This window comes from Fundulus heteroclitus, chromosome 22 (assembly GCF_011125445.2).
Source record: "Fundulus heteroclitus isolate FHET01 chromosome 22, MU-UCD_Fhet_4.1, whole genome shotgun sequence".
NCBI lineage: Eukaryota > Metazoa > Chordata > Actinopteri > Cyprinodontiformes > Fundulidae > Fundulus > Fundulus heteroclitus.
This window is the reverse complement of record NC_046382.1, coordinates 3,927,322-3,955,298: the sequence shown is the minus strand read 5'-3', so window position 1 is coordinate 3,955,298 and position 27,977 is coordinate 3,927,322. Positions and strand designations below refer to the sequence as shown.

Genomic DNA, 27,977 nt, shown 5'->3' with positions numbered 1-27,977 from the left:
ACCCGTTTGGGAAGAATGAGGCAAACAGACGGAGACCCACAGTAGAAAATCAACATTTAATCTACAGTTAGTTAGACAAGCAAACTGGAGATATGATGGTTCCAAACAGGTTTTTAGGCACAGGGACGTACATTTAAAAATAGCATATATTATAGCATATATTATTCTATGTAGCATAAAGGATCTTCAACGCAACAACATCAGCACTTCATCGTCGGCTGTACAAAAATACATCTAAATCTCTCTTCTTCTGCACTGTTGGGCGTAGATGTGTCGGCGTGTGTTCCCGTGGAGACGCTGCGTGCGAACACGCGTGGGTCACGTGTTCCGCCGTCCGTCTGCGGCGGCGCTCAGCCGAAGTCGATGCGCGGCCGGTACTCCAGAACCATGGGATACGTCTGAGGGAGAGGAAGGAGAGGAACAACGTCAACATGCTGGTTTATAAAGGGAAAAACACGTCCAGGGAAACTCCACAGTGTGTGTGTATGTGTGTGGGGGGGGGGGGGGGGGGGGGGTCAATTATTCATGAGCAACTTTTACCAAGAAATGAACATTTTAAAAGGTTTGAGTCATGGAGGCAGAATAGAAATGTCCTTCATTGTCCCTTAGTGGGGGATGCAGGTGTACCAGCAGCAAAGTGACGGAAGAACGCAGGCTACAAAAATATTAAAACAGAATAAAGATAAGAGGCTGTGCAGTAAAGAAAAATAAAACAAGATTAAAAAATTACATCACAGCATTGTCAGATTTAAGGAACCGAGTCTGCTGAAATAAGAAATTTATAAAAAGACAACTATTCCCTAAACTAAAACTGAAACAACAGCAGATCAGCCAATCAGCCAATCACCAGCCAGCCCATCACCAGCCAGCCAATCAGCAGCCAGTCAATCAGCAGCCAGCCAATCACCAGCCAGCCAATCAGCAGCCAGTCAATCAGCAGCCAGCCAATCACCAGCCAGCCCATCACCAGCCAGCCAATCAGCAGCCAGCCAATCCCCAGCCAGCCAATCACCAGCCAGCCAATCCCCAGCCAGCCAATCACCAGCCAGCCAATCACCAGCCAGCCAATCCCCAGCCAGCCAATCAGCAGCCAGCCAGTCAGCAGCCAGCCAATCAGCAGTTAGCCAATCAGCAGCCAGCCAATAGGTCACGTATAGATCAGCAGACAGTGAGGACGCCTGGTAGGAACACTGGAAGGAAGGAATGAAGTTCTGTCCTCAGTTTCCCCCAAACCGGCAGGAGACCCAGTGAACATGGATGCTGTGGTGAGATGACATGAGAACGGAGGTTTTTAACTTAAATGTAAAATAAGGAGGAGGAGGAAGGCAGCATGAGTACAGCGTCCCCACGGTGAAGCACGGTGGTGGCAGCATTAGGCTGCAGGGACAAGGAGGGACAAGGAAGCTGCTCAGAACCTGTTAGAGGCTGCAGGAGACATGAAGAACCACCCTATACATTATGGGATGGTTTAAGATAAAGGATCTAATGTGTTAGAATGGCCTAGTCAAAGTCCAGACCTAAATCCATCTGAGAAATACTGATGTTAACAGATGTTATGCATCATTCTGACTGGAAGAAGACTGGACAAACGTGTCAGTCTGTAGATGTTCAGCTGGCCCTGCAGTGAAAGCTGGTTCTAGTTCTGGTTCTGAAAGGTGGGCTGAATAAAAACGCAGGAAAAAGATCCAGAAATCCCTGCTTCCTCTACACAGCCCTGCACTGCTTCGTGTTGGTCTCTTAAATCCCAATTAAACAAATGGAAGCTGCTGGTCGGAACCTGCTTTTCATCCACTTTCAGCCATTTCCGTTCATTTGGACTCCTTTTAGAGTCTGTAAAGGTACCAGTCAGGAGAAGGTGGAAAACAAAGTTCCACCACAACATCTGGACCACGTGGCAGCAGGAACAGACTGTCAGCGGCATCTGGAGCAGACCACGGAGACAGGAGCTGGACAGCTGAGGAACAGACTGACACTGAGGCTGAGACAGCAACACTGGACCTCTTTGGTACTGGTCGGGTTCTACAGGGTCAATGACCTGCTGTGTTCTCCACATCTGGACCAGAGAGCCTGAAGAAAACCTCCAGGCCGGACGTAGGAGGACGTGTTGGTCTGATGAAACCAAAGCTTTGGGATGCACGGTGGCGGCAGCATCATGCTCAGGGATGACTTCCCTACACATAAAACCTGCAGCGCCGTCACAAACAGGCGGCCATAACTTCTGCTTACATTATCTGGTGTTTATGACGCTCTGCAACACAGTTTCTCTGATACATTCTTCTGACTGATTTGCTATTTGGATTAATTTTTCACATTATGCAACAATGAGAATTTAAATGAGCCATAAGTAAGATATTTACTGTAAAATCTGCCTAAGTCATTCTCATTTCTCAGCCAGGATGGAGGTAATATTCCCTAAAAACAATCGTTCCTCTCCATCAACAACGTCTTAGTCATGTTTTCCTCCTTTCAAATCTAGAGGTACTGTCCAGACCTACTTTAGTGCAGAGGGTAGCCCGTGTTTACTTCCTGGTTCTTCAGCCAATCATACCAGAGTTATCAGGGTTCCTAAAGCAGAGCGCAGCATTTGGTATTTTATGTTGACGAATGAGCAGCAGCCTGCTAACATGGAAGCCAGTAAGAGAAGCGAACCAGAAATAGAGTAAAATACAGCATCATGGACCTGTCCTGTAAAAGTTCACAACAGCAACACACCGTTTAAAAACGGCATACTGGATTGTTGTGATTGGCTAGATGTTGTACCGCTTTGGGCCACAAGTTGTCAGTATTACCCATAGCTCCGTTATGTTTGCTGATTTCTTAACATCACGTAATTATCTGTTAAATATTCAGCTGTACAATTTATATCCATCTAAACCGTTTTGTCTACTTTGACCCACGACTGGAGGACTAACAGAACCGGACTCAAACGTGTGGTTCTGACGCTCACAGTTCAACAGGTTTCCGTACGTCTCATAGTTTCTGCTGACTTCCTCTCCGTGTTTCTTTCTGCCCGTCTGATGAAAACAGCGCGGCAGTGGAGAAGGAGGCGATCGCCGTAGATATCAGGGACTCAGGAGTAGATAGAGCTTAAACCCCACTGAGCTGAAACCCCACGGAAATCATTATTTCCATTCCTAACACGTTTTAAAACAATTCTAAAATTGACCTTTCAAAATAAAGCTCACATGTAACGATTAAAGTAAGACACTAGCTGTGTCTTGGCTTGGATGATTATAAACTTACATTCCTAATGAGCTGGAATAAACAAACTGGAGGTAAGGTGGTTTTTCTTCCACTAAACTTTACAAAAAGATCATTTTAAGCAGAAATAATCTGAACTGGGTCATCAACAGAACCAGTAATACCAATACTAAATATAGATGCTCTGTCTATAAGACCCCCTCTGCCGTGCCTCTGCTTACATTATCTCTAGCATGACAGCATCAATCCAGAGCTAAAAATAGCCACTTACTGTTAATGTTTATGACTCACGCTCTGGGACATAAATAAATCTGAAGTCTGATTTCTGGTTCTTGACTTGCATCAGGGAGGGTGGGCGGACCGTAGGTAGAGGATCAAATGTGGCTGATCTGGCTTAATTTTCCCTTATTTACATCAGCTGTAAATCATCCAAACCAAACCCTGACCGCTGCTGGATCAGTGTGACCGGACTGAAACTGGCACATTAGTCCAAGATCCAGGGAAATAATCCAGGTTAAACATTTGTAGATGTTGGTCAAAGTAAGAAGCTACCAGCTGAACTTTGTTAGCCCTGCAAAGAAGCTGGAATGGATTAAAAAAAGAAAAACTGCTGCAGGTAAGGACTAGCTCTCACCTTTAACAATCACAGGTCACATCATGATGAAGAGCACTGAGACAATCGTCGTGGGACCTCAGCAATATGACTACAGCAATATGACTACAGCAATATGACTACAGTGGTAGGACTACAGTGTTAGGACTACAGTGGTAGGATAACAGCGGTAGGACTACAGTGGTGGGACTACAGTGGTGGGACTACAGCGGTGGGACAACAGCGGTGGGACTACAATGTTAGGACTACAGTGGTAGGACTACAGTGGTGGGACTACAGTGGTGGGACAACAGCGGTGGGACTACAGTGGTGGGACTACAGCGGTGGGACAACAGCGGTGGGACTACAGTGGTAGGACTACAGTGGTGGGACTACAGCGGTGGGACAACAGCGGTGGGACTACAATGTTAGGACTACAGTGGTAGGACTACAGTGGTGGGACTACAGTGGTGGGACAACAGCGGTGGGACTACAGTGGTGGGACTACAGCGGTGGGACAACAGCGGTGGGACTACAGTGGTAGGACTACAGTGGTAGGACTACAGTGGTAGGACTACAGCGGTGGGACAACAGCGGTGGGACAACAGCGGTGGGACTACAGTGGTAGGACTACAGTGGTAGGACTACAGTGGTGGGACAACAGCGGTGGGACTACAGTGGTGGGACTACAGCGGTGGGACAACAGCGGTGGGACTACAGCGGTGGGACTACAGTGGTGGGACTACAGTGGTGGGACAACAGCGGTGGGACTACAATGTTAGGACTACAGTGGTAGGACTACAGCGGTGGGACTACAGTGGTAGGACTACAGCGGTGGGACAACAGCGGTGGGACTACAATGTTAGGACTACAGTGGTGGGACTACAGCGGTGGGACAACAGCGGTGGGACTACAGTGGTAGGACTACAGTGGTAGGACTACAGTGGTGGGACTACAGCGGTGGGACTACAGTGGTGGGACTACAGTGGTGGGACAACAGCGGTGGGACTACAATGTTAGGACTACAGTGGTAGGACTACAGCGGTAGGACTACAGTGGTAGGACTACAGCGGTGGGACAACAGCGGTGGGACTACAGTGGTGGGACAACAGCGGTGGGACTACAGTGGTAGGACTACAGTGGTAGGACTACAGCGGTGGGACTACAGTGGTGGGACTACAGTGGTGGGACAACAGCGGTGGGACTACAGTGGTAGGACTACAGTGGTGGGACTACAGCGGTGGGACAACAGCGGTGGGACTACAGTGGTAGGACTACAGTGGTAGGACTACAGTGGTGGGACTACAGCGGTGGGACTACAGTGGTGGGACTACAGTGGTGGGACAACAGCGGTGGGACTACAGTGGTAGGACTACAGTGGTAGGACAACAGCGGTGGGACTACAGTGGTAGGACTACAGTGGTGGGACTACAGCGGTGGGACAACAGCGGTGGGACTACAGTGGTAGGACTACAGTGGTAGGACTACAGTGGTGGGACTACAGCGGTGGGACTACAGTGGTGGGACTACAGTGGTGGGACAACAGCGGTGGGACTACAATGTTAGGACTACAGTGGTAGGACTACAGCGGTAGGACTACAGTGGTAGGACCACAGCGGTGGGACAACAGCGGTGGGACTACAATGTTAGGACTACAGTGGTAGGACTACAGTGGTGGGACTACAGCGGTGGGACAACAGCGGTGGGACTACAGCGGTAGGACTACAGTGGTAGGACTACAGTGGTGGGACTACAGTGGTAGGACTATAGCGGTAGGACTACAGCGGTGGGACTACAGTGGTGGGACTACAGCGGTAGGACTACAGCGGTAGGACTACAGCGGTAGGACTACAGCGGTAGGACTACAGTGGTAGGAGGCTTTTTCAGAGGTGGTGAAACATAAAAACGGAGCAGCACTGTCCACAGTAGCTGGCATTGGTTGTTCTGACTGAAATAAATAGAGATCTAATGTTTAAGGCCTGTCCTTTGCTACTGATCTGTCTTGGTTCCAACCTTTTTCTGGAGCAGAAGGGAGGGGAGCACAGACAGACCAGAATTTAAAGCAGCAGAACGTTCTGGTAACAGCTCCACATTTGTACATGCCTGCACTGATGCATGCAGGACGGGCGTGTCCAAAGTGCGGCTCCGAGGTTATCAGCGGCCCCTGGACTGATTTTGTGTGGCCCCCGATGGAATTTAAAGAATGACACACATTTTGGCCCCCAGCCCTGCAGCTTATGCAAGAGACTTTTTTTGATCAGTGCAAATTTATTCCTGACATATTAACACCTCCTATGGAAAATGTTGAATTAGTCTATTAATTACCAGGCGTTTTGCATTCTCTTTAGTTTTATAGTAGGACCACATTTATCCAGCCACGTTTACTGCAGAGAAGTCGGCATATCTGTTTTGTTCCAATAGAAGATAAAAACTCAATGTTTTTATTTTAATGAAGCAAATGTGCTGAAAGCTTCTGATTTAAAATCAGATCATTTTTAATAAAGTCCTGAATGCATAAAAACATGCAGTGAATGATTGGGAGACCTTTGGCCCACGTGACAAAAGCTTTGGACACCAGAGACTTATGGGATCTGACAGGTTAAAGGAGCCTTCAGGTCCAGAACATCCTGGAGTGAAGCGGGCCGGTTCTGTCTCTGGTTCTCTGGGCCGGCCCACAGAAAACTGAAGGTTCTGCAGCAGCAGGAGACAAAAACACTGACGTTCTGATGTGGGCATGAAAGGAGCCTCGATCAGAAGGTTCCTGGATATTTCACAGGAACAGAACCTGACGAGAGTTTATGAATTGTTGTCTGATGAATAATTATTACAGTTAACAGCAAACGGTTCCTGACTGCTGGATTTGGGTTTGAAATGGATCAGAACCATGTTATCATAAACGTTGTTTAATCTGTCAGTAAAGGCGGCACATACACACATATTTAGGGGAACAGCACCGCCCCGGCTGCTTAGCATTGTGTGCTAACGCTCTGATTCTGGCGCTTGTCATCCTGGGACGGGTTTAACGGCCTGTGACTGAACCGTGAGGCGGAACGATACTAAATGTTCTCTTCCCTCTGCGTCCCTCCTTGCTGCGGCAGAACAGACCCAGAGCAGCAGGTTTTTCCTGGATGTGAGGAAGGCATCCCACTTTCTGGAAGTTATGTAACAGCTATGAGCTCATGTGAGCACAGCTGGCGCTGACGGGTCTGGGTTTGGTGCCGCTGACCCAGGATCTGTTTGTGCTGCCGGTTCCCGTCCACAAGTGGCCGAGGCTTTTACCCGCTCACGCTGCATGGCGACCCAAACACACACACAGAAACTTTTAAAGAGTTTAAACTGGTTCTGATCCAGCTGAGCTCTGATTGCACCGCTCTGGGACAGTGAAGGGGTTTATTTTCTATTTGGTTTCTCCTCTTTTAACTCATTTACTGCCCAGTCCTCTCAGCAGACAGTTGATCCCTTTGTTTTAACACTTTTATGGCGAATCCTGTCACACTCAGCTTCTGCTTCATGTTCCTTATATTACTATTATTATAGTAACATTGTTTAATATCAAAACTAGGGATTAGTACCACAGGAACCTTTTACTGGACCCGAGGTGTTTTCTAGGGATGATAGAAGTCCTGGGAAGATGTTTTTTAATCAGACCTTCAGGCCTGAATGGACCTCATTAGAGGATTATGTTCATCCTGTCCAGGACTTTTCTGGGTTCTACTCCAGTTCCTGCATCTCAGAGCCTCCTTCTCTTTTAGATTAAAGTCTGACACCGTAAAGGTCCAATGATCGTTGTTCTCCTGTTCAGGAGCATCACTGGTTCCTCCTCCTGAGAAAGACCCGGCAGGTTGTTTCAGTCCCACCAACATTTCTGAGCATTCATCCAGACAGCAACACATTCAGCAGATGGTTCTGCTATTTATGTTCATTAAAAAACATCATGGATGTCGGATTTTACACCAAGCTGCTGCCTCAGCGGCAGTTCAGCACCAGGAACCGGGTTCTGGATCAGCTGGTCCTGGGTTAGAACCAGAAACTGCTCTGCTAAGAAGAACTCTGGGGTTTCACATGTGAGCAGAACGAGCTGGACCGGTGGAACCTGCAGCGATGGACGGCATCTGACCCAGAGTCAAACTTCCTGCTACAACATGAAGAGGGAAGTAACTCAGCCAGCTTCCGTTGGCGCTCCACTCAAACCCAAACCCACCCGCTAACCGCCTGCACCCCCACCAAGCTCAGCCTAAAGCCTCTAAAGCAGGGGTGTCAAACTCATTTTGGTTTAGGGGCCGCATTCAGCTTAATCTGATCTCAAGAGGGCCACACGAGTTAACTCATTGCAAGATTAAATAGAACTAATAAATGTGGACTTGTTGATTTTTATATTAAATGAATTTCACTTTTACACAATATATTATGAATAACCTCAGCGTTTTTAGGAAAGGTTTGTGCAATTTCAACAATACTTTTACTCAGTTAAACATTTACTTGTGCATTATGCATAAGAATTGATCACAGTGATTATAAAATGTTGAAAAACATTTATTCACATTTTTTGGAACTTAAAAACACTGTCCAATAGAGGAACTGCAGATTTTCAATTAAACGAAGTACATGTTTTTTTCAATAATTGTTTTATCATTCTCTTCCTTTTATCTCCTCTTTCTTTCACCTTTTCTTTTTTTCTTCTTGTTCTTCCTTTCCTCTCCTACTTTCCCATTGTAGTGTCCATATCATTTGAGATATTCCCCGCATGAATCATAATTAAACTATTTACATTCATAAATCAAGCGGAGCACTTTTTTTTTTTTTTTATAATGATAAAGCCACAGGGCCGGACTAAATTGTTCGGCGGGCCGGATCCGGCCCACGGGCCGTATGTTTGACACCCCTGCTCTAAATCAAACCCAGTAACGAGGAAACAGGGAATAAATGTAGCATCTAACTCCGCGCTGCACACATCCTCCAGCCTTCCTGCAGGCATGCATGCACACAGGAGCGTGCACGTGAACCCAGGAGCGTGCACGTGCACCCAGGAGCGTGCACGTGGAAGGAAACAGGAAGTGAGTGGCTTACGTTCTCTCCGTGCAGCCTCCAGCGGGTCATGTAGATGAACTCCAGGGTGTGATCTCGGCCCATGATCTCTCCGTTGCAGAGCACGTCCAGCTGGAGGAGCAGAACCAGAGGGGAGCGGGTCAGAGCGGGTCAGAGCGGTTCTGAGGCCGTCTGCGGGTCGGCCGTGACTCAGACACGGGGAGTGGGGAAGTTGGTGCAGGTCATGAGTGGGAGGCTGCGCTGAATATGTTAAACGTGTGAAAGAGGGAGCGAGAGCGCGCCTCTGGTTTCAGATCAGTCAGCGGCGCCGTTTCATCCTGGAATAAACCCGACGCAGCGCTAACACCGACTCACAGGAGACATCAGGCTGCATGACTTACTGGCAGCGTCACACAACACGGCCTGCCTTCTCAGAGCGTAAACGCCACGCGCTACTTTCACGTAAACGCCACGCGCTACTTTCACGTAAACGCCACGCGCTACTTTCACGTAAACGCCACGCGCTACTTTCACGTAAACGCCACGCGCTACTTTCACTTTCTGCCTACTTTCTGGAAATAACACCTTCTCACTGTCTGTGAGCTTTTAGTGAGCCGGCTGACTCTTTACCCGGTGACAAGTCCCCCTCATGTTACATTACGGTCCCTGAAAGGACCACGCTGGTCCCTGAAAGCACCATACAGGTCCCTGAAAGCACCACACAGGTCTTTGAAAGCACCATGCAGATCTCTGAAAGCACCACGCAGGTCCCTGAAAGCACCAAACAGGTCCCTAAAAGCACCATATAGGTCCCTGAAAGCACCATACAGGTCCCTGAAAGCACCACGCAGGTCCCTGAAAGCACCAAACAGGTCCCTGAAAGCACCAAACAGGTCCCTGAAAGCACCAAACAGGTCCCTGAAAGCACCACGCAGGTCCCTGAAAGCACCACGCAGGTCCCTAAAAGCACCATGCAGGTCCCTGAAAGCATCATGCAGGTCCCTGAAAGCACCATACAGGTCCCTGAAAGCATCATGCAGGTCCCTAAAAGCACCATGCAGGTCCCTGAAAGCATCATGCAGGTCCCTGAAAGCACCAAACAGGTCCCTGAAAGCACCAAACAGGTCCCTGAAAGCACCAAACAGGTCCCTGAAAGCACCACGCAGGTCCCTGAAAGCACCACGCAGGTCCCTAAAAGCACCACGCAGGTCCCTAAAAGCACCATGCAGGTCCCTGAAAGCATCATGCAGGTCCCTGAAAGCACCATACAGGTCCCTGAAAGCACTATGCAGGTCCCTGAAAGCACCATACAGGTCCCTGAAAGCACCATACAGGTCTTTGAAAGCACCATGCAGATCTCTGAAAGCACCACGCAGGTCCCTGAAAGCACCAAACAGGTCCCTAAAAGCACCATATAGGTCCCTGAAAGCACCACGCAGGTCCCTGAAAGCACCATACAGGTCCCTGAAAGCATCATGCAGGTCCCTGAAAGCACCATACAGGTTCCTGAAAGCACCATGCAGGTTCCTGAAAGCACTATGCAGGTCCCTGAAAGCACCATACAGGTCCCTGAAAGCACCATACAGGTTCCTGAAAGCACCATGCAGGTCCCTAAAAGCACCACACAGATCCCTGACAGAACCATGCAGGTCCCTGAAAGCACCACACAGGTCTCTGAAAGCACCACACAGATCTCTGAAAGCACCACACAGATCTCTGAAAGCACCACGCAGGTCCCTGAAAGCACCACACAGATCTCTGAAAGAACCATGCAGGTTCCTGAAAGCACTATGCAGGTCCCTGAAAGCACCATACAGGTCCCTGAAAGCATCATGCAGGTCCCTGAAAGCACCATACAGGTCCCTGAAAGCATCATGCAGGTCCCTGAAAGCACCATGCAGGTCCCTGAAAGCACCATACAGGTCCCTGAAAGCACCATACAGGTCTTTGAAAGCACCATGCAGATCTCTGAAAGCACCACGCAGGTCCCTGAAAGCACCATGCAGATCTCTGAAAGCACCATACAGGTCCCTGAAAGCACCATACAGGTCCCTGAAAGCACCATGCAGATCTCTGAAAGCACCATACAGGTCCCTGAAAGCACCACGCAGATCTCTGAAAGCACCATGCAGATCCCTGAAGGCACCATACAGGTCCCTGAAAGCACCATGCAGATCTCTGAAAGCACCATTCAGGTCCCTGAAAGCACCATATGAGTAACTGGAAGTCCCAGAAGAGTAATTTCTCTGAAATGAGCTTATAAGCTCCAGAAAGTGTCCTGGAGGTTCTACTAAGTAAAGCAGAACAATAATTTACCCAGTAAGCGGGGCGGTAACATGATCAGCTCCAGACGGTACCCTGTCAGTAAGTCAGTAATGGGAGGAACCCGCCTACAGCTGGTCCCTTAAAACAGCACAGCTTAAACCCAACAGAACGGTTCTTGAACTGCTTTAATTTAGCCCGTTTTAAACGACTAAATCACAGATATTTTCATATAAAACCTCCATCATCTTCTAGTCTGATTAGCATTTTTGCCTATTTGGGTTTCAAACAGCGAGCTGCAGTAATTGGCGGTAATCAGCAGGTGATGTAACGACGCTAGCATCTCATCACAGAACACAGTGACCCGTTCCCCTCGGTGAAGGCAGAACCGGGCTCGGGTTTGATACGGACCTCATAGGAGCTCGGCAGCTTCAGCTTCAGGCTCAGAAACTTCTTAATTGTCCCCACGGTGACCCTGCTGGAGCAGCGGATGAACCTCTTCATCAGGTCCTGATGGGACACAAAGCTACGGGTTAGACGCTCTGCTGCGGTCCAGTCCGGAGCAGAAAGGCCCGGCGCCGGGTGGACCGCTCACCGTCACCGTGCTCTCCCCGGCCTGCCCCGTGTTGTGCAGGCAGTCCAGACAGATGGCTATCTGAGGGTCGCTCCTGTGGTAGTCCCCGTCTTCCCCGCCGTCCCCGTCGTCCTCGGCGCCGCCGCCGCCAGCGCCGCCGTCGGGAAGCCCGGGCCGCTGACACCGCAGGCTCTCTGGGACACAAAGACTGGGTCAGGGTCTGTTCTGCAGAACCGGCTTCAGCGTGGAGGCGGGCCCAGCTTACCTTGGCCGTTCTCCTTGGGCTGGTTCTTCTTCCAGAAGTCCAGCTCTTGCTGCTCCTCTTCTGGATCAGGGGAACAACACAGACGGTCAGATGAGACACTAAATAATTAAAATAAGGCAGAAACACTGAAACAAAAACACATCCTGATCTGTTCACAGCTCCAGAACCAGAAACTTAGGTTTCTGCTCCTCTAACAGAAGAGCAATTTCTCCCTAAAGCTGACTTTGTCCACACGTTGAGGTCCAGGAGGTGTCCAATCAGAAGCCTGAACCTTTAAACGGCTCATCCTCGCCCCATCGACACGGCAGAGCCCAGCCTCCCTGCAGAGGAAGCTCGATGCGTCTAATCTGCAGTGAGGCGGCAGCTCTAGAACCGGCAGAACTTCCTCCAAGGTTCGGTTAAAGGTCAGCGGACACAGAGGAGCCTCCTAGATGTCTCGTCACATTCTGGGCCAGATCTCTGAGAAATGGATTCTTTTTTAAATCTAACTAGATTGCTGCATCCATGGGCTTAATGAGGGGCAGCTTCAGGTGGATGCAGGTCACCACCAGTACTAGGACCAGAGTTCTGGTAGTTTAATATTCCTGCAGCATACAGGTGTGTTATGATCACAAAGCCAAGATGGACAGACATCAGCAATCCCCCTTCCCCAGAGGATGAAGCCCTGCACTCCTGGAGCTAAGTCCTCTGGACCGGTGAGACCAAAGTGGAGATGTCTGGTCATAAAGTGGAGAAACATGTTGGTAGAAAACCTAACAGAAAACCTAACAGAGCCAATCAGAGCCCCCTGCTGCTGCCAAGCACGGCGGTGGAGGTCTGATGCTCTGGGCTGCAGGTCCCAGAGTGGACTGAGAGCGCGTGAACTGGTAAAGACCTCCTCACTTTGATTCTAACCCAGCAGGTAAAGCCAATGAGATGTCTGAGCTTTTGATGAGTAGATCCTTTGTTTACCCAGAAGTTATAGTTATAGTTTATAGCCAGAAAGAGGAGAACATCTGGAGAACATCTGGAGAACTCACTTTCTCTGAGCCCGGGCACCAGCTTGAAAATGATCTCCTCCAGGGTGTTGTCCAGCCTGAGGGAGAGCAGAGAGAGGCAGACGTCACAGACGGCCAATCACAGTCTGTGATTGGCCAGAGACCAATCTCTGGCCAATCACAGAGCAGGCCTGAGGAGAGAGGAGCGCGGCGGCGTCTTACCGCAGCATCTCCAGCGGGTTGGTCTCATGGACCTGGATGCCACATTTAGGACAGTCGTTGCTCTCCTCAAAGTGCTGCACGATGCAGCTCTTGCAGACTGCAGGAGACAACAGGGCAGAGCATCAGCAGCCAATCACAGGACGCCACGTATACAGAAAGAACCCTGCTCATTGGCTGCTGGACCCAGATGTTCCTGTAGCATCTCAGACGGGTCCAGACCAGCAGATCTCTGGGCTTCCTGAGTTCTACCAGGATTAAAGGATCCTTAGCGGGATCTGGAAAAACTAATCCATGCGTTTATTTTTAGTAGAACTAATCACTGAAGCCCTTCCACTAAGACTAAGAACGTAGAGAACATGGACCCGGTTCTGAAGTCCTCACTAAGACTAAGAACGTAGAGAACATGGACCCGGTTCTGAAGTCCTTCCTCTAAGACTAAGAACGTAGAGAACATGGACCCGGTTCCGAAGTCCTTCCACTAAGACTAAGAACGTAGAGAACATGGACCCGGTTCTGAAGTCCTTCCACTAAGACTAAGAACGTAGAGAACATGGACCCGGTTCTGAAGTCCTTCCACTAAGACTAAGAACGTAGAGAACATGGACCCGGTTCTGAAGTCCTTCCACTAAGACTAAGAACGTAGAGAACATGGACCCGGTTCTGAAGTCCTTCCACTAAGACTAAGAACGTAGAGAACATGGACCCGGTTCTGAAGTCCTTCCACTAAGACTAAGAACCTAGAGAACATGGACCCGGTTCTGAAGTCCTCACTAAGACTAAGAACGTAGAGAACATGGACCCGGTTCTGAAGTCCTTCCACTAAGACTAAGAACGTAGAGAACATGGACCCGGTTCTGAAGTCCTCACTAAGACTAAGAACGTAGAGAACATGGACCCGGTTCTGAAGTCCTCACTAAGACTAAGAACCTAGAGAACATGGACCCGGTTCTGAAGTCCTCACTAAGACTAAGAACCTAGAGAACATGGACCCGGTTCTGAAGTCCTTCCACTAAGACTAAGAACGTAGAGAACATGGACCCGGTTCTGAAGTCCTCACTAAGACTAAGAACATAGAGAACATGGACCCGGTTCTGAAGTCCTCACTAAGACTAAGAACGTAGAGAACATGGACCCGGTTCTGAAGTCCTCACTAAGACTAAGAACGTAGAGAACATGGACCCGGTTCTGAAGTCCTTCCATGGCTCCCTGGATCTCAGAGAATAGACTTTAAAATCCTTCTGTTAGTCTATAAATCCCTGAATTAGCACCTAAATCCATCACAGACTTGTTATCAGGGCATCAATCCTCCAGACCACTCAGGTTTTCTAGTTCCAGCCTGCTCTGCAGAACCAGAACCAGAACCAGACATGGAGAAGCAGCATTTAGTTCCTATGCTCCACTGATCTGGAACAAACTCCCAGAAATCTGGAAAACATTTAAACATTTTTCCGTTAGCAGCGTCACATTTTAATCCAGATTTCCACCTCTGAGTTTAACAACGAGCTGAAAATGCAGCTAAACACTGAAATCAGTCCATAAGTGGGACTTTAAACTGCACGGATTTCAGATTTTCACGGGTTTTTAGCCTTTCGTTGCATCTTTTGTTACAAAATGCTAAGTTTATCTGCTAAACTCAGCAGCCTAAATAAAACATCTTTTGAATGTTGGTGTAAAGGTAACGGTTCAGATCAGTGGGGAAGTAGTGTATATATGATGTAAAGCAACAGTCAGTGGCCCCTGCTGGTGTCAGTGGCCCCTGTCCTCCTACACAGCAGATCCTGCGTCTACCTGCCGTTTACTCACAGGTGTGCAGGCACTCGGTGACGGTGGTCGGCTTGATCAGGTAGCCTCGGCACAGGTAGCAGGTGATGAAGTGGTTGAAATCCTTCACCAGGTGCTTGCGGCCGGCAGCGGCCATATTTGTAGTTCTGTCTTTGTGTGAAAGGATGTGGAAGGAAAAGCTGAAGCTGGAGTCTCCTCCTCCCCCCGAGCTTCAGGAGCCTCGGAGGTGCATCCACAGCAGCAGAGTTCACAGGTAGAGGAAGGATGTTGAGCAACAGAGTCCAGAGCGGGGAGCAGGGAGGGGCTGAGGTCCTACTGAGGTCCTACTGAGGTCCTACTGAGGTCCTACTGTATGAAGTCCTGCTCCATCGTCAGCTGGAAGTGAAGCAAACAGTCGTCCTGCAGAAAACCCGTCAGCTGTTACTCCATCACAGGAACACAGCAAACCGTCTGGAGTTCCTCCTTCACGCAGAAACATCCCACAGATCCGCGGTGAGTAGAACGACGTCTCTGCTGCCCGCGCGCCTACGAGCCATGTTTAGTCTCCAGGGGTCAAAGGTGAGCAGATGAAGAGCCTTATGCTGACGACCTTTAACCTTTCACTGATCTCACCTGAGGAGAAGAAAACACGTTTAGAACAGGAAGCTGGGAACTCATCCATCCATCATCCATCCGTCATCCATTCATCCATCCATCCATCAATCTATCCATCCAACCATCCATCCATTCATCCATCCATCCATCCATCATCCATCCATCAATCTATTCATCCAACCATCCACCATCCATCCATCCATCCATCTATCATCCATCCATCCATCATCCATCCATCCATCCATCATCCATCATCCATCCATCCATCATCCATCCATCCATCCACCATCCATCCATCCACCATCCATCCAACCATCCACCCATCCATCCATCCATCATCCATTCCTCCATCCATCAATCCAACCATCCATCCATCATCCATCCATCTGTTCATCCATCCATCATCCATCCATCCATCCATCATCCATCCATCATCCATCCATCCACCATCCATCCAACCATCATCCATCCATCATCCATCCATTCCTCCATGCATCATCCATCCATCCATCCATCCATCCATCTATCATCCATCCATCCATCCATCTATCATCCATCCATCCATCTGTTCATCCATCATCCATCCATCATCCATCTGTTCATCCATTCCTCCATCCATCAATCCAACCATCCATCCATCATCCATCCATCTGTTCATCCATCCATCATCCATCCATCCATCCATCATCCATCCATCATCCATCCATCCATCCATCATCCATCCATCATCCATCCACCATCCATCCAACCATCATCCATCCATCATCCATCCATTCCTCCATGCATCATCCATCCATCCATCTATCATCCATCCATCCATCTGTTCATCCATCATCCATCCATCATCCATCCATCCATCTGTTTATCCATCATCCATCCATCATCCATCCATCCATTCATCCGTCATTCATCCATCCACCCATCCGTCATTCATCCATCCATCCATGCATCATCCATCTATCTATCATCCATCCATCCATCATCCATCCATCCATTCATCCATCTACCATCCATCAATCTATCCATCCAACCATCCATTCATCCATCCATCCATCATCCATCTATCATCCATCCATCCATCCATCCATCATCCATCCATTCATCCATCCATCCATCCATCCATCATCCATCTGTTCATCCATTCCTCCATCCATCAATCCAACCATCCATCCATCATCCATCCATCTGTTCATCCATCCATCATCCATCCATCCATCCATCATCCATCCATCATCCATCCATCCATCCATCATCCATCCATCATCCATCCACCATCCATCCAACCATCATCCATCCATCATCCATCCATTCCTCCATGCATCATCCATCCATCCATCCATCTATCTATCATCCATCCATCCATCTGTTCATCCATCATCCATCCATCATCCATCCATCCATCTGTTTATCCATCATCCATCCATCATCCATCCATCCATTCATCCGTCATTCATCCATCCACCCATCCGTCATTCATCCATCCATCCATGCATCATCCATCTATCTATCATCCATCCATCCATCATCCATCCATCCATTCATCCATCTACCATCCATCAATCTATCCATCCAACCATCCATTCATCCATCCATCCATCCATCATCCATCTATCATCCATCCATCCATCCATCCATCCATCATCCATCCATTCATCCATCCATCCATCCATCCATCATCCATCATCCATCTATCATCCATCCATCCATCCATCCTTCATCCATCCATCCATCACCCACCATCCATCCATCGTCCGTCATCCATCCATCATCCATCCATCCATCATCTTCAGCTTATCACGGGGGCAACAGGTCCAGGAGGGAACCCAGCCCCCCTGTCCAGCAACCTCCCCCAGCTCATTCTGGGGGCCCCAGATCAGAAGGGACCAGTGAACCGTGGTCTCCTCCCCATGGGCTCCACCCGGTGGAACGTGTCAGGAAGACCCCTAAAGGGTCAAACCAGGTCAGCTGACTCCTTTCGATGCAGAGAAGCGGTGGCTCTAATTTGAGCTCCGCCAGAAATCAGACCCCCCCTCATATCTAAGGCAGAGTCTGTCTCTGCCTGAGGCTCCAAACAAAGAGTAAGGTGTTGTTTAACTGTTTTCCATCAGGGACAAATATGAGGAGTCATAAATTAAATCAGGTTTATAAACATTATATTATTACATATAAACAGAGCCTTAACAGGCCTTACATCACTCCCTCTCTCCACAACCTCCTCCTCTTGGTTCATCCCAAGGTGCTGCAGCAGCAGGACGCCCTTCTATCAGTTCTGGGTTAGGGTAACTCTGCTGCAGATGATTAACGTCAGGGACTAAACGTGTTTCAGCAGAGACTGACGAGTCCGACGGGTCCAACAGGTCGGGATTGTAAAGGAAGACTCTCCTGAGCCGGAAGCAGGCGGTAACGAGACGAAGAGTGAGATCAGGTCAGGGTTTGGTGACTAAGAGCAGCTGAGCAGGAAAAACTAGCATGAATGTTTTCAGTCCTGTTGAGTTAACGCAGTTACAGAATCACGCTGGGGTGACCGGGCCACTCGGCTGGGTTACCAGCGCTCCGGTACCAGAGTCCTCTGGACCTGGACCCGTCAGTGAACCGGGCCTTTTTAAACGCAGATCAGACGTTTGTTCTTTTTTAGCTGAATGGTGTTCTGTGATCTTTTTAAGTGTTTTAATCATTATACTGTCATTTGCTTTGGTCTCTGTATTCCTGAGATTTAAAGCGCTTTAAAATCAATAAAGGAATGAATTAAATACTTATTTATGATTTTTTTAAAAGAGATTTTCCAACAGAACCTTCAGCTGTGACGACTTCCCACTCTAGATCCTATGAAACGTTCAGAAGCTCTTTGGACTCACGGTCTCCCCCCTGAAGGAGCACCTTCTACACCCAGACGGGGGTCCGTTTGGTGGGTCTGCCACCGCTGCAGGACTCACAGCAGTGGAAGACCCACTGGGGGGAACGGACTCAGAGCGGAGAGAACAAGGCTAATGGCCCTGAATGCCTCTTTTCCAGCTGGAGCTGAAGAATCTCTCTAAGCTGTCAGAACCACAGCAGAGAGGATGTGGTCACCAGAAGGTTCTCACACTCGTCGGTGAACCTCCGTTGTTCCACAGCAGCTGTTCTTTACTACAGTTCTGGTCAGTTTCTGTTGAAAATAGTGATGCTGTGGGCTCCTCACCGCTCTGTAAACAGAGGGAACCCCCATGACAACCAGCGACGCAGCAACTTCTGTCTGAGATGAACCCATCATGGCTGCCCCCCCCCCCCCCCCCCCCCCCCCCCCCCCCCCATCATGGCTGCCCCCCACAAGCCTTAAAAATGTAAATGACCGCCTGATCTTAGAATTTGTTTCATAGGTTTTCAGTAAGAAGCTGAACAGGGAGCGATTCAAACCAACATCCTCCTGGTTAGATGGATGAAGCTGATCCTCACTGAGTCCAGCTACCATCTTCTCTGGGTTAAAGGTATGGATGGATGGATGAACAGATGGATGGATGGATGGATGGATGGATGGATGGATGGATGGACAGATGGATGGATGGATGGATGAACAGATGGATGGAGGGATGAACAGATGGATGGATGGATGGATGAACAGATGGATGGACGGATGAACAGATGGATGGATGGATGGATGGATGGATGGACGGATGGATGGATGGATGGATGAACAGATGGATGGATGGATGAATGAACAGATGGATGGATGGATGAACAGATGGATGGATGGATGGATGGACGGATGGATGGATGGATGGATTACAAGTGGATGGATGGATGGATGGATGGATGGATGAACAGATGGATGAACAGATGGATGGATGAACAGATGGATGGATGGATGAACAGATGGATGGATGGATGGATGGATGGATGGACAGATGGATGGATGAACAGATGGATGGATGGATGGATGGATGGATGGATGGATGGATGGATGGATGAACAGATGGATGGATGAACGGATGGATGGATGAACAGATGGATGGATGAACAGATGGATGGATGGATGGACAAACAGATGGGTGAACAGATGGATGGATGGATGGATGAACAGATGGATGGATGGATGGATGGATGGATGGATGGATGGATGGATGGATGAACAGACGGATGAACAGACGGATGGATGGATGGATGAACAGATGGATGGATGAACAGATGGATGGATGGATGAACAGATGGATGGATGAACAGATGGATGGATGGATGAACAGATGGATGGATGAACAGATGGATGGATGAACAGATGGATGAACAGATGGATGGATGGATGGATGGATGGATGAACAGATGGATGGATGAACAGATGGATGGATGGATGAACAGATGGATGGATGAACAGATGGATGGATGGATGGATGGATGGATGGATGAACAGATGGATGAACAGATGGATGGATGGATGAACAGATGGATGGATGGATGGACGGATGGATGGATGAACAGATGGATGGATGGATGGATGGATGAACAGATGGATGGATGGATGGATGAACAGATGGATGGATGAACCTGACCTCCAGCAGGCCTCCTCCCACACACCTCATGGTTTCTTAGAGTCGCAGATGAACCTCCTGCTGCTGCATCAACCAGAGAAGCTGCAGCTCCAGGATTCACTGGAGGAACTTTTCACCTGTTCATTGATGACGTCAGCGTGTGTGGGAGCGAAACTCTCCAATCAGGAGACGCCTCTGTCGGTACCTTTCACTACATCTGAGCTAACCTGGGTTCTCGGGTCCTACTTCCCTGTCAGGTGCCGCCGTCACGCACGCGCGGTCACGCACGCGCCGCCGTCGCCGCGGTGCTGGCCAGGTGTGCGCGCGGCGCTGGTCCTCCCGCAGAGCTGGATTCAGCCAGTTTCACTCTCTGCGGCTGCGCCACAACCTGCCCTGAGCCCAGTCCGCTCCTGCGGCTCGGTTCGGCCCAGAACGCTCCTCCGCGCCCGCCACGGATAACCGGCCGCGCGCGCGCGCCTTCGTTTTCCTGCATGCACGCGGAAGAGAAGTGCTTATCTCATCGTTCAGGCGCGTCACGCTCTACGTCACCTGTGTCAAAACAACATCAGCAGGCGACGCGCGCTGTCCAGCGACACACACGCGACACGCGCACGCGCCGGACTCAGCCGTCGCCGTATCCTCGCCGCCGTACACGCGCGGACCTGCGCGCGTGCGCCGCTCGTACGGACGGTAAAAGTTACGGAGGCTGACGTCACAGCCTTCAACGGAACCAAACAGCTCGATCTGCGTGGACCCATCGCGATCCCGCATGTGCGTGTGCGCGGCAACGCACTTTGCGTTTCTGTGGGGATGGGGGGGGGGGGGGGGGGGCAGCCTGCCGGGCAGCGTCAAAGTTTGCCGGGAACGCAGCGACGTCAGAGGATGAATCGGATGAGAAATAAGGAGGAAATAAAGCGGCTGCTCACCTCCTCCGGCGTGGCCACCATGGCGCTGGACGCTCGTCCCGCTCACTTCAGGCCGGCCGTGCGCGCCGCGGGAGACAGAAGGCGGAACTGGTCGGGTCGGATCTGCCCCAGTCCGCCCAGCAGTCAGTCAGTCAGGCAGGCAGAGAGCAGCGGTGGGCGGGGAGCCACCAGGCAGGCAGGCAGGCAGGGCGAGGAAACTGAAAGCGATTGTGTAACAGAGAGACTGTGGGCCACAACGCGCACAGCGCTGTCTGCCGGGAGGAGGCGAGCCGCGGCTCCGCTCCTCTGGCTCCTCTGGCTCTCCGGCTCAGGTCGGTGATGCGGCAGAGTTTGTTCTCACAGCCACGTTCTGCTGTGAAAGGCCACTAAACCTCAGGAAATCAGACGGAACCGGAGCAGAGATCGTCTCATAAACGGACCTGTTCTGTTCTGTGAGGGCTCAGCTTCTTTCTAATCACCCCCCCCCCCCCCCCCATCCTCCTGGTTTCCCACAAAGCTGGAAGCTGACCAGGGAGCGCGTGGAAGGGCTGCTGACAGCAGAGCTGGTCAGGAAGTTAGATCTGCATCAGCAGAGAACCATAGACCGATCATTTGGGTTCATCTGGAGAACCAAAACTCACCGTTCCAGTTTTTAACCGGCCATAAAAAGTTTGTCTGCTTACCATTCTCTTCCACCTGAGCTGTGGCAGTGCAGCTCCTCCAGAGTTACCATGGTCCTTGTGTCAGCTTCTCTGGTTAATGCGCCAACTTCTTAAAACCGTGCCTCATGTTTCTGCCTAACAAGTATCTCCTCTGGTCCTTCCTCTGAATCCCAGTAAACATGGAGGGTTTAGTTCCAGCGTAGCAGACGGGTCCAGTCAGTGACTGAACTCTATGAGCTGCTGGGTGAGCTTGTCCAGCCCAGGTTCAGTCCTCCATGGCCTCCTCATCCAACAGGTCCAGTGGATTATCATCCAGAGGCTCCTCCTCCACACCTCAGTGTCTCCTGGTGGATTTCCTGACCTCTGTCTCCTCTCTGAGCGTCCTCGCTGCTCTGTCACCTCAGTGACTCCTTATTGTGTCCTGTGGCCTCAGATGAACGGTCAGTACCTCCTGTCTCATTTTCCCTGATCATTCTGACTCGGCTGGCAGTTTCTGACCGCTGCCTTAGTGCCTCTGAGCAGAACCAGGGTGAGAGCATGGCTCACTTGTTTCCAGAGAGTTAGGGACGCCGCCAGGGTCGATGCGTCTCACCAGACATGTTCACAGGATTGACTGATGGCCCTGTGGGGGAAGGCCTCCCACTCAGATGTAGCATTTCACCCCCCCCCCCCCCCCCCCCCCCCTTTATGGTAGTGACGTGTTCTTTCTGCCCTCGCCGGGCTTTAACAGGCCCAGTTAACTGCAGCGTTCCCTGCCTAGTGTGAAGCAGCCGGGATGAACACACTGACGTCTGAGGCTGTGGCCCGATAAATTAATCTCCACCTTTAGGATGGAAATGGGCTGTCGCCTCAGGTGGAGGACTGTAGGTGTCATTGGGTCATAGAAGGGGAAACGGTACCGGGATAAACTCCTACGGTGATGTGGACACTGTGCCAGTCTGAAGGTAGAAGGTAGCTAACTGTAATGAACTATGAGGAGATGAACCCAGTATTCAGCCAGACACTAAAATAATGCTTGACGGGATTTATTAAGGAGATGATGGGTCAGGAAGGCAGACAAAAAACAATCCAAAATGGTGTACAGAGCAAACATCAAGGTGGCAACAAAAACTGGGACAGACTCAAAAAACAAAAGAACTGGTCAGGTAATCAAAATACACAAAAATGCTGAAAGGCTCTTACCAATGACGTGTGTGAGAAGTTCCAGCAACAAACAGAAAACTGAGGAGGGTTTAAATAGACAGATGGACAGGTGAAACCAAGTGACTTCTAATTAACTAGGAACAGGTGAGAGTGATCAAGGAAGGGGAAGTGACAGAGAGGCTGATGGGACAGAAACTAAGATGAACAAGTACAGAGCAAAAATAGCCATAAAGAGAAAACCCAAGATAGAAAACAAGGCTAAGACTGAACAGAACACAAGCTTTAATCAAATCTAATAAAGAAGACCAGATTACTAAAACAGTTAAGGCTAAACATGAATCCAAAACAACAACATCATGAACCAGAACAGAACATTACACCAACACCTCCTTTCTGTAGGTAGAGGTGTAGACATGTCCCACTGGGAAGATAACCTGACTCTCACCAGATGGATCTGGTTCCTCAGAGCTCCACACTTCCATCTGGGATCACTCCACTGGAGATGGATTTCAGAGGGAGGGGCCTTTTCAAAAATCCCTGCATATGATTGGATAAACTACTTTCCCTTCATCTTTACTGACTCGCTACTTCAATCACTCACATCTAAACCAACCTGTGACGCTAACCAGAGCGACTAACCAAACCTGGTCAGGAGAAGGTAGAAAACATTGTTTCCACCAACAAAAGCCTTCAAAGCTGTTCTCTGCTGTTCTTTACAGTTATCTATATATACATATCTGTACATATCTGTAAAACTCTATAGTAATATCCACCTGTATATTATATTCGGTACATATCCAGCTGTAAATTTAGTTCCCAATACTAGTTATCTATATATTATACTCATAGGACAAATCGATCAGTAAAACTCTGTCTATAATAGTATCCATCTCCATATTTATTCAGTAATAATCCATGTCCTGTACTTATGGAACCATTGTTTATCCTGCACTTGCTGCTATTGCACTTCTGCTTAGACCTAAACTGCATTTCATTGCCTTGTACCTGTACCTGTGTAATGACAATAAAGTTGAATCTAATCTAATCTAATCTAATCTTTAAAGAATTAATATTTGGTAGATAGGACGAATATTGATGAAATAGCAGCATCAATATTACCGCTTACTTCCTCGCTGTGAGACGCCATTGTTGTCTGAATAAAAACAGTTGCTTCTCTGATACGTCACATCTACGACAATCAGGCCATCCTGATTGGCTGGTTCATGTTATGCTGTATTAAAATCCCTCCTGATGGCAGCGAGTCCAGAGGGATGTGGAGCTGTGAAGGAACTACATCCATCTGGTGAGAGTCGGGTTACTGGGAAGTGGCTTTAGAGCAGATCCAGAACCACTGGAGATATCTCACTGTTATCCAGAGAACTTCTCTAAGTCTCTCTGAATGAAGTAGAAGAGGTAGACGACCTGGTACTGGATAGACAGAGGAGACTGATGAATGCACGGTTGTCTCTTATTCTCTTGAACAGGCTTTGGATAAGATTATCTCCTTAAATTGAACCTCTTTGCAGTCTTTGGTTAATGGCTTGTACGTGTTTAGCGCTTTATCAAGTCCAGCGACCTTTGACACATTCACACTCTGACGGTGGTGAGCTGTTAGTAGCCACAGCTGCCCCGGGGCAGGCTGACAGATTCATTAAAAAATTATATTTAAAAGAAATAGAAAATATCAATGTTTGAACTGTAGAACATGAGGTTTCTGGGTGTGTTTACCCACCATCTGTCCGGTCTCTGTCATCAAATCAATGCCTCCAGATCATTACTGATGATGGTTGGACATCTTCATGCAGACCAGGTCGCTCATTTTGGGAACCAGGGTTTGATTCTTGCTTTTGGCAGACCACGCGGTTCTGTTAGTGTCTTAAAACTGTGATTATTAAAGTGCTGTGAGGAAAGTCAGCCGTTCTACGTCTCAGATCCTTTTTCTGAAGCAGCAAAAGGAGGAACATTCCTACTAGGTTGGGGTGAGTCTCTGCTTCAGCTATAGTTCAGGTTCCTCAGACTCAGCGTCTGGTTCCTGGCATGACTCAAAGGGAGTAGACCCCAAACAGACCCAGATGTCATTGGTATAGGAACCTGCTGGGATCTCCGTTAAAAGTAGTGGTGTCACTGCAGAGGAGAAGGTCCTGAACTCTTCCCTGGTGAAAACGTCACCTAATATAAAGTCTATAGTGACTTAAAATGATGAGCTGTCTGGACCGAATGAAGCATCTGCTGTATAAGGACGAGTTCAGGGTTGCATGTGTTCTTAACGGTCTCTGCTAAGTCTGCCTTTACTCACCGTTTGCCCGTTTTTAGCAGCCAGAGACGCTGCTGGCTGAATGGAGTCATTTAAGACATGCCTGTATTTGCTGTCGGCTGATTTCCTGGCCCAGCGCTGACTCTTAAGAGGGGCCGCTGGAGGGAAAACAAAGTCTTCAGTGACATCCCCCTGTGGGATGTGACCCCTCGTTATGGGAAGTGGAATGTGTAGCCATGGCAACTGCTTTCCCACTGTGGGAATTGTTAAATTTTCATGACATTTAGGTTGATTGTGTGCTAATTCTAGAAATAAAGAGGGGAAAAAAAGCGTCATTTTCAGAGGAGACAGCAGATGAAGGATTATTTCATTACAAAAACAGAGCTCTCTAATTATGAATCGTCTTCTTTCAGGGACAGTCATCTGTCTCCATCTAACTGTATCTCCTTCTCTCAGACCTCTTCCTCTCCATCCATACATCTCTGGTCTTCCTGTAGGCCTCCTGCCTGGCAGCTCCAGCCTCAGCATCCTTCCACCCATGTCCTCACCATCCGTTCTCTGGACATGTCCAAACCACCTCAGTCTGGCCTCGCTGGCTCCAGAACATCCAACATGAGATGTTTCTCTGAAGAAATCATCCCTGATCCTCTCCATCCTCGTCTTCAAAAAGAGAACCTCTTCATCTACATCTCTGCTGTCTCCAGCCCTGCCTCCTACCTCCTACCTCTTCCTCAGCACCACTGTCTGTAAACTGAGACTCTTTTATAAACTTCTCTCCACCTGTCCCAACATGCTTAGACACATACATGTACGGTGAGTCCTATGACGTGTTGGCCAGTTCCTGTGTTCTGCAACCCAAATATATCATCTTTCCAAGGAACGTTGTTGCTGATCACCTCCTCATTGTCAGCCAGGCGTTTGTGTCTTTTCAGACCATAGCAGGGACCTGCTGTAGGTCCTGTGGTGACATCTTGGTTTTTTAAAATCTTCTTTTAGCATCTTGCAGTCTGCTTTCAGGGCGGACTTGCTTGGTCAGGCAGACCTGGGCATGCAGAGAGATACTTTTAATTTACTCCACTATTTTCTGAACAGTGGAAAGCCTGACTTTAAATTCCTTTGAGATGCTTTAAAGGCATTTCCAGACTTAATCGTCTTTCTAAAGGCCTCAGACAGCTCTGTCGACCTCACCACGGTGTTCACTATCACCTCTACAGTCTGGAGCACCAAACCGAGGCTTGGATCAGAGCAAACCTTCTTCAGAAATACTGATTAACGATGTTGTGATCATGTGAGGCATCTCCATGTGCTTTTAGTCTTCATAAGTGGGAATAAATGTTGGAGCATCCTAATTTGCTCCTTATCTACTCTTACGCTTTTAAGTTTAATTTTCTTCTTTTCCTGAGTTTTAATTGTTTTATTGTGTCAGTTGAATTTTCCAGTATTGGTAAAGCTGATATTAAGCATAATTAATGCCAAGTATTAATTGATCAATTAGCAACAACCAATAAAATAACTGCTAAGCTTCACGTGAATCCAAATGAGGCTAAAAACCAGAGGGTTAGGCAATCAACAGAGGAAGGAGTGACGTTTAAACCTGGGAGAGAAAATGACCAAACAGGAGGATGAGTGAGAGTGAAAGGATGAGAAAAAGAGAGAGACACAGGAGAGGGAAGTGTAGCAGAGCAAAGGTGAGAGGAGAGATGTGTGAGGAAACGAGGGCAGAGCCCAGAGAAAGAGACAAAGAGAGACAGTGAATTCAGACGTAAGGAGGGACAGAGATCTGGGTGGCAGTGGCAGAAATGTTCCAGCTGTGAGACGAGGACAGCAACAGTCTCACCTCCTTTTATTTTTATCTGTTCCTTTAAATCCCACGTGCTTAATCTATGGTGTAATGCTGGTCTTCATGGATACAAACGCTATATTTATTAAAGGCTGTTATTTATATGTTCAGGGGTGTAAACACTACAGAGATGTTCACATTCTCTAAACTTAGATGTTTCAGGTCATCAGACAAGTTCTATTAGACACAAAGTATTATTAGACACAAATAATAAGAGTAAACAAAAACACGTTTTAAGGTCATCATTTCAATCAGAGGTGAGTCCATACTTTGACTAGGCCACTCCAGGAGAGCTACCACTGGACGTTCACCTTCAGGAGGACGTCCAGGTGCTAAAGCAGGAAAGCAGCCCAGATCATCACGCTACCACCGCCGTGTCTGACTGCAGGTACGATGATGTACGAGTTCACAATCCATCATCACCGTGTTTTCTGGTAAAGACGGGCTTCGTGTTCTTCTGGGTCAGCAATGGTTCTGGCATTCATCGCTCCCAGGGAGGCAGTTTTTGCCCAGTCTCTGATTCTTATTGTTGAATCCTGACCTCTGACCCTACCCGCTGAGACGGTGAGGTCTGCAGAGCTTTAGATTTTGCTCTGGGTTCTTCTTGGTAGAGGTGGGCGGATCAATCCTAGGATAGATACTATCGATACCAACGCGGGTATTGATATTAAACAATATTATTTTAACAAGATCGATCCTTTTTATTCTCTCCCATGCATGCTGACTGCAGTGGCTTCATCCAAAGTCTCTGCCTCTGTGTCACGGCACTCTGCTGCTCCCCCTCCCCTCTCCTACATGGCTCAGCGGCACCAGCCAATCAGCACGGTTAAATTCAGTGGAAACACAACATATTTATCTAAACATGTGAAAAACCATGAGCAAGAAAATGTCGAACGACAGAAGCGAAAAGAGGAGATGAAACTTCTCTGATTGCCCTGACAGTCCCACAGACTGACGTCACTGACTGAGGCATTTCAGTCCTCCAGAGAACATCCAGGTGGATCAGAGTGGTCATCTTCAGCAGCAGTTCATGTTAACTTTCAAATTAGATATTATCTATCATATGTTACTGGAGCCCACACAGAAAATGTAATTGAAAGATATGAGAGGTGGATTAGGAAAAAAACACTATGAACACAACATTATTATTATTATTATTATTATTATTTAATTGTAATAG

At 48.6% G+C, this 27,977-nt stretch overlaps 2 protein-coding genes across 5 annotated transcripts; one reads left to right on the top strand and one right to left on the bottom strand.

The window, feature by feature from the left end:
* Window positions 1-37: 37 nt before the first annotated feature.
* On the bottom strand, window positions 38-21,210 carry LOC105920634 (polycomb group RING finger protein 5-A). Of its 4 annotated transcripts, none has more exons than XM_036126635.1 (9): window positions 20,920-21,210; window positions 14,922-15,512; window positions 13,119-13,215; window positions 12,939-12,994; window positions 11,920-11,979; window positions 11,676-11,848; window positions 11,492-11,590; window positions 8,861-8,950; window positions 38-398 (listed from the first exon to the last, which is right to left on the bottom strand). In XM_036126635.1, exons 2-9 carry the CDS (start codon window positions 15,034-15,036, stop codon window positions 351-353), a joined length of 738 nt encoding a protein of 245 aa, XP_035982528.1. In that variant the 5' UTR covers window positions 15,037-15,512; window positions 20,920-21,210; the 3' UTR covers window positions 38-350. The 4 variants fall into 4 exon arrangements, with proteins under 4 accessions (XP_035982528.1, XP_035982531.1, XP_035982529.1 ...); XM_036126638.1 differs by having other exon boundaries at window positions 14,922-15,443; XM_036126636.1 differs by lacking the exon at window positions 20,920-21,210 and adding an exon at window positions 20,221-20,713.
* Window positions 10,533-11,485, top strand: LOC118557185 (thioredoxin domain-containing protein 2-like). The gene is made up of 2 exons (XM_036126639.1): window positions 10,533-10,656; window positions 10,720-11,485. The coding sequence occupies exons 1-2, from the start codon at window positions 10,588-10,590 to the stop codon at window positions 11,032-11,034; spliced, it is 384 nt and encodes a 127-aa protein (XP_035982532.1). The 5' UTR covers window positions 10,533-10,587; the 3' UTR covers window positions 11,035-11,485.
* Window positions 21,211-27,977: the final 6,767 nt, after the last annotated feature.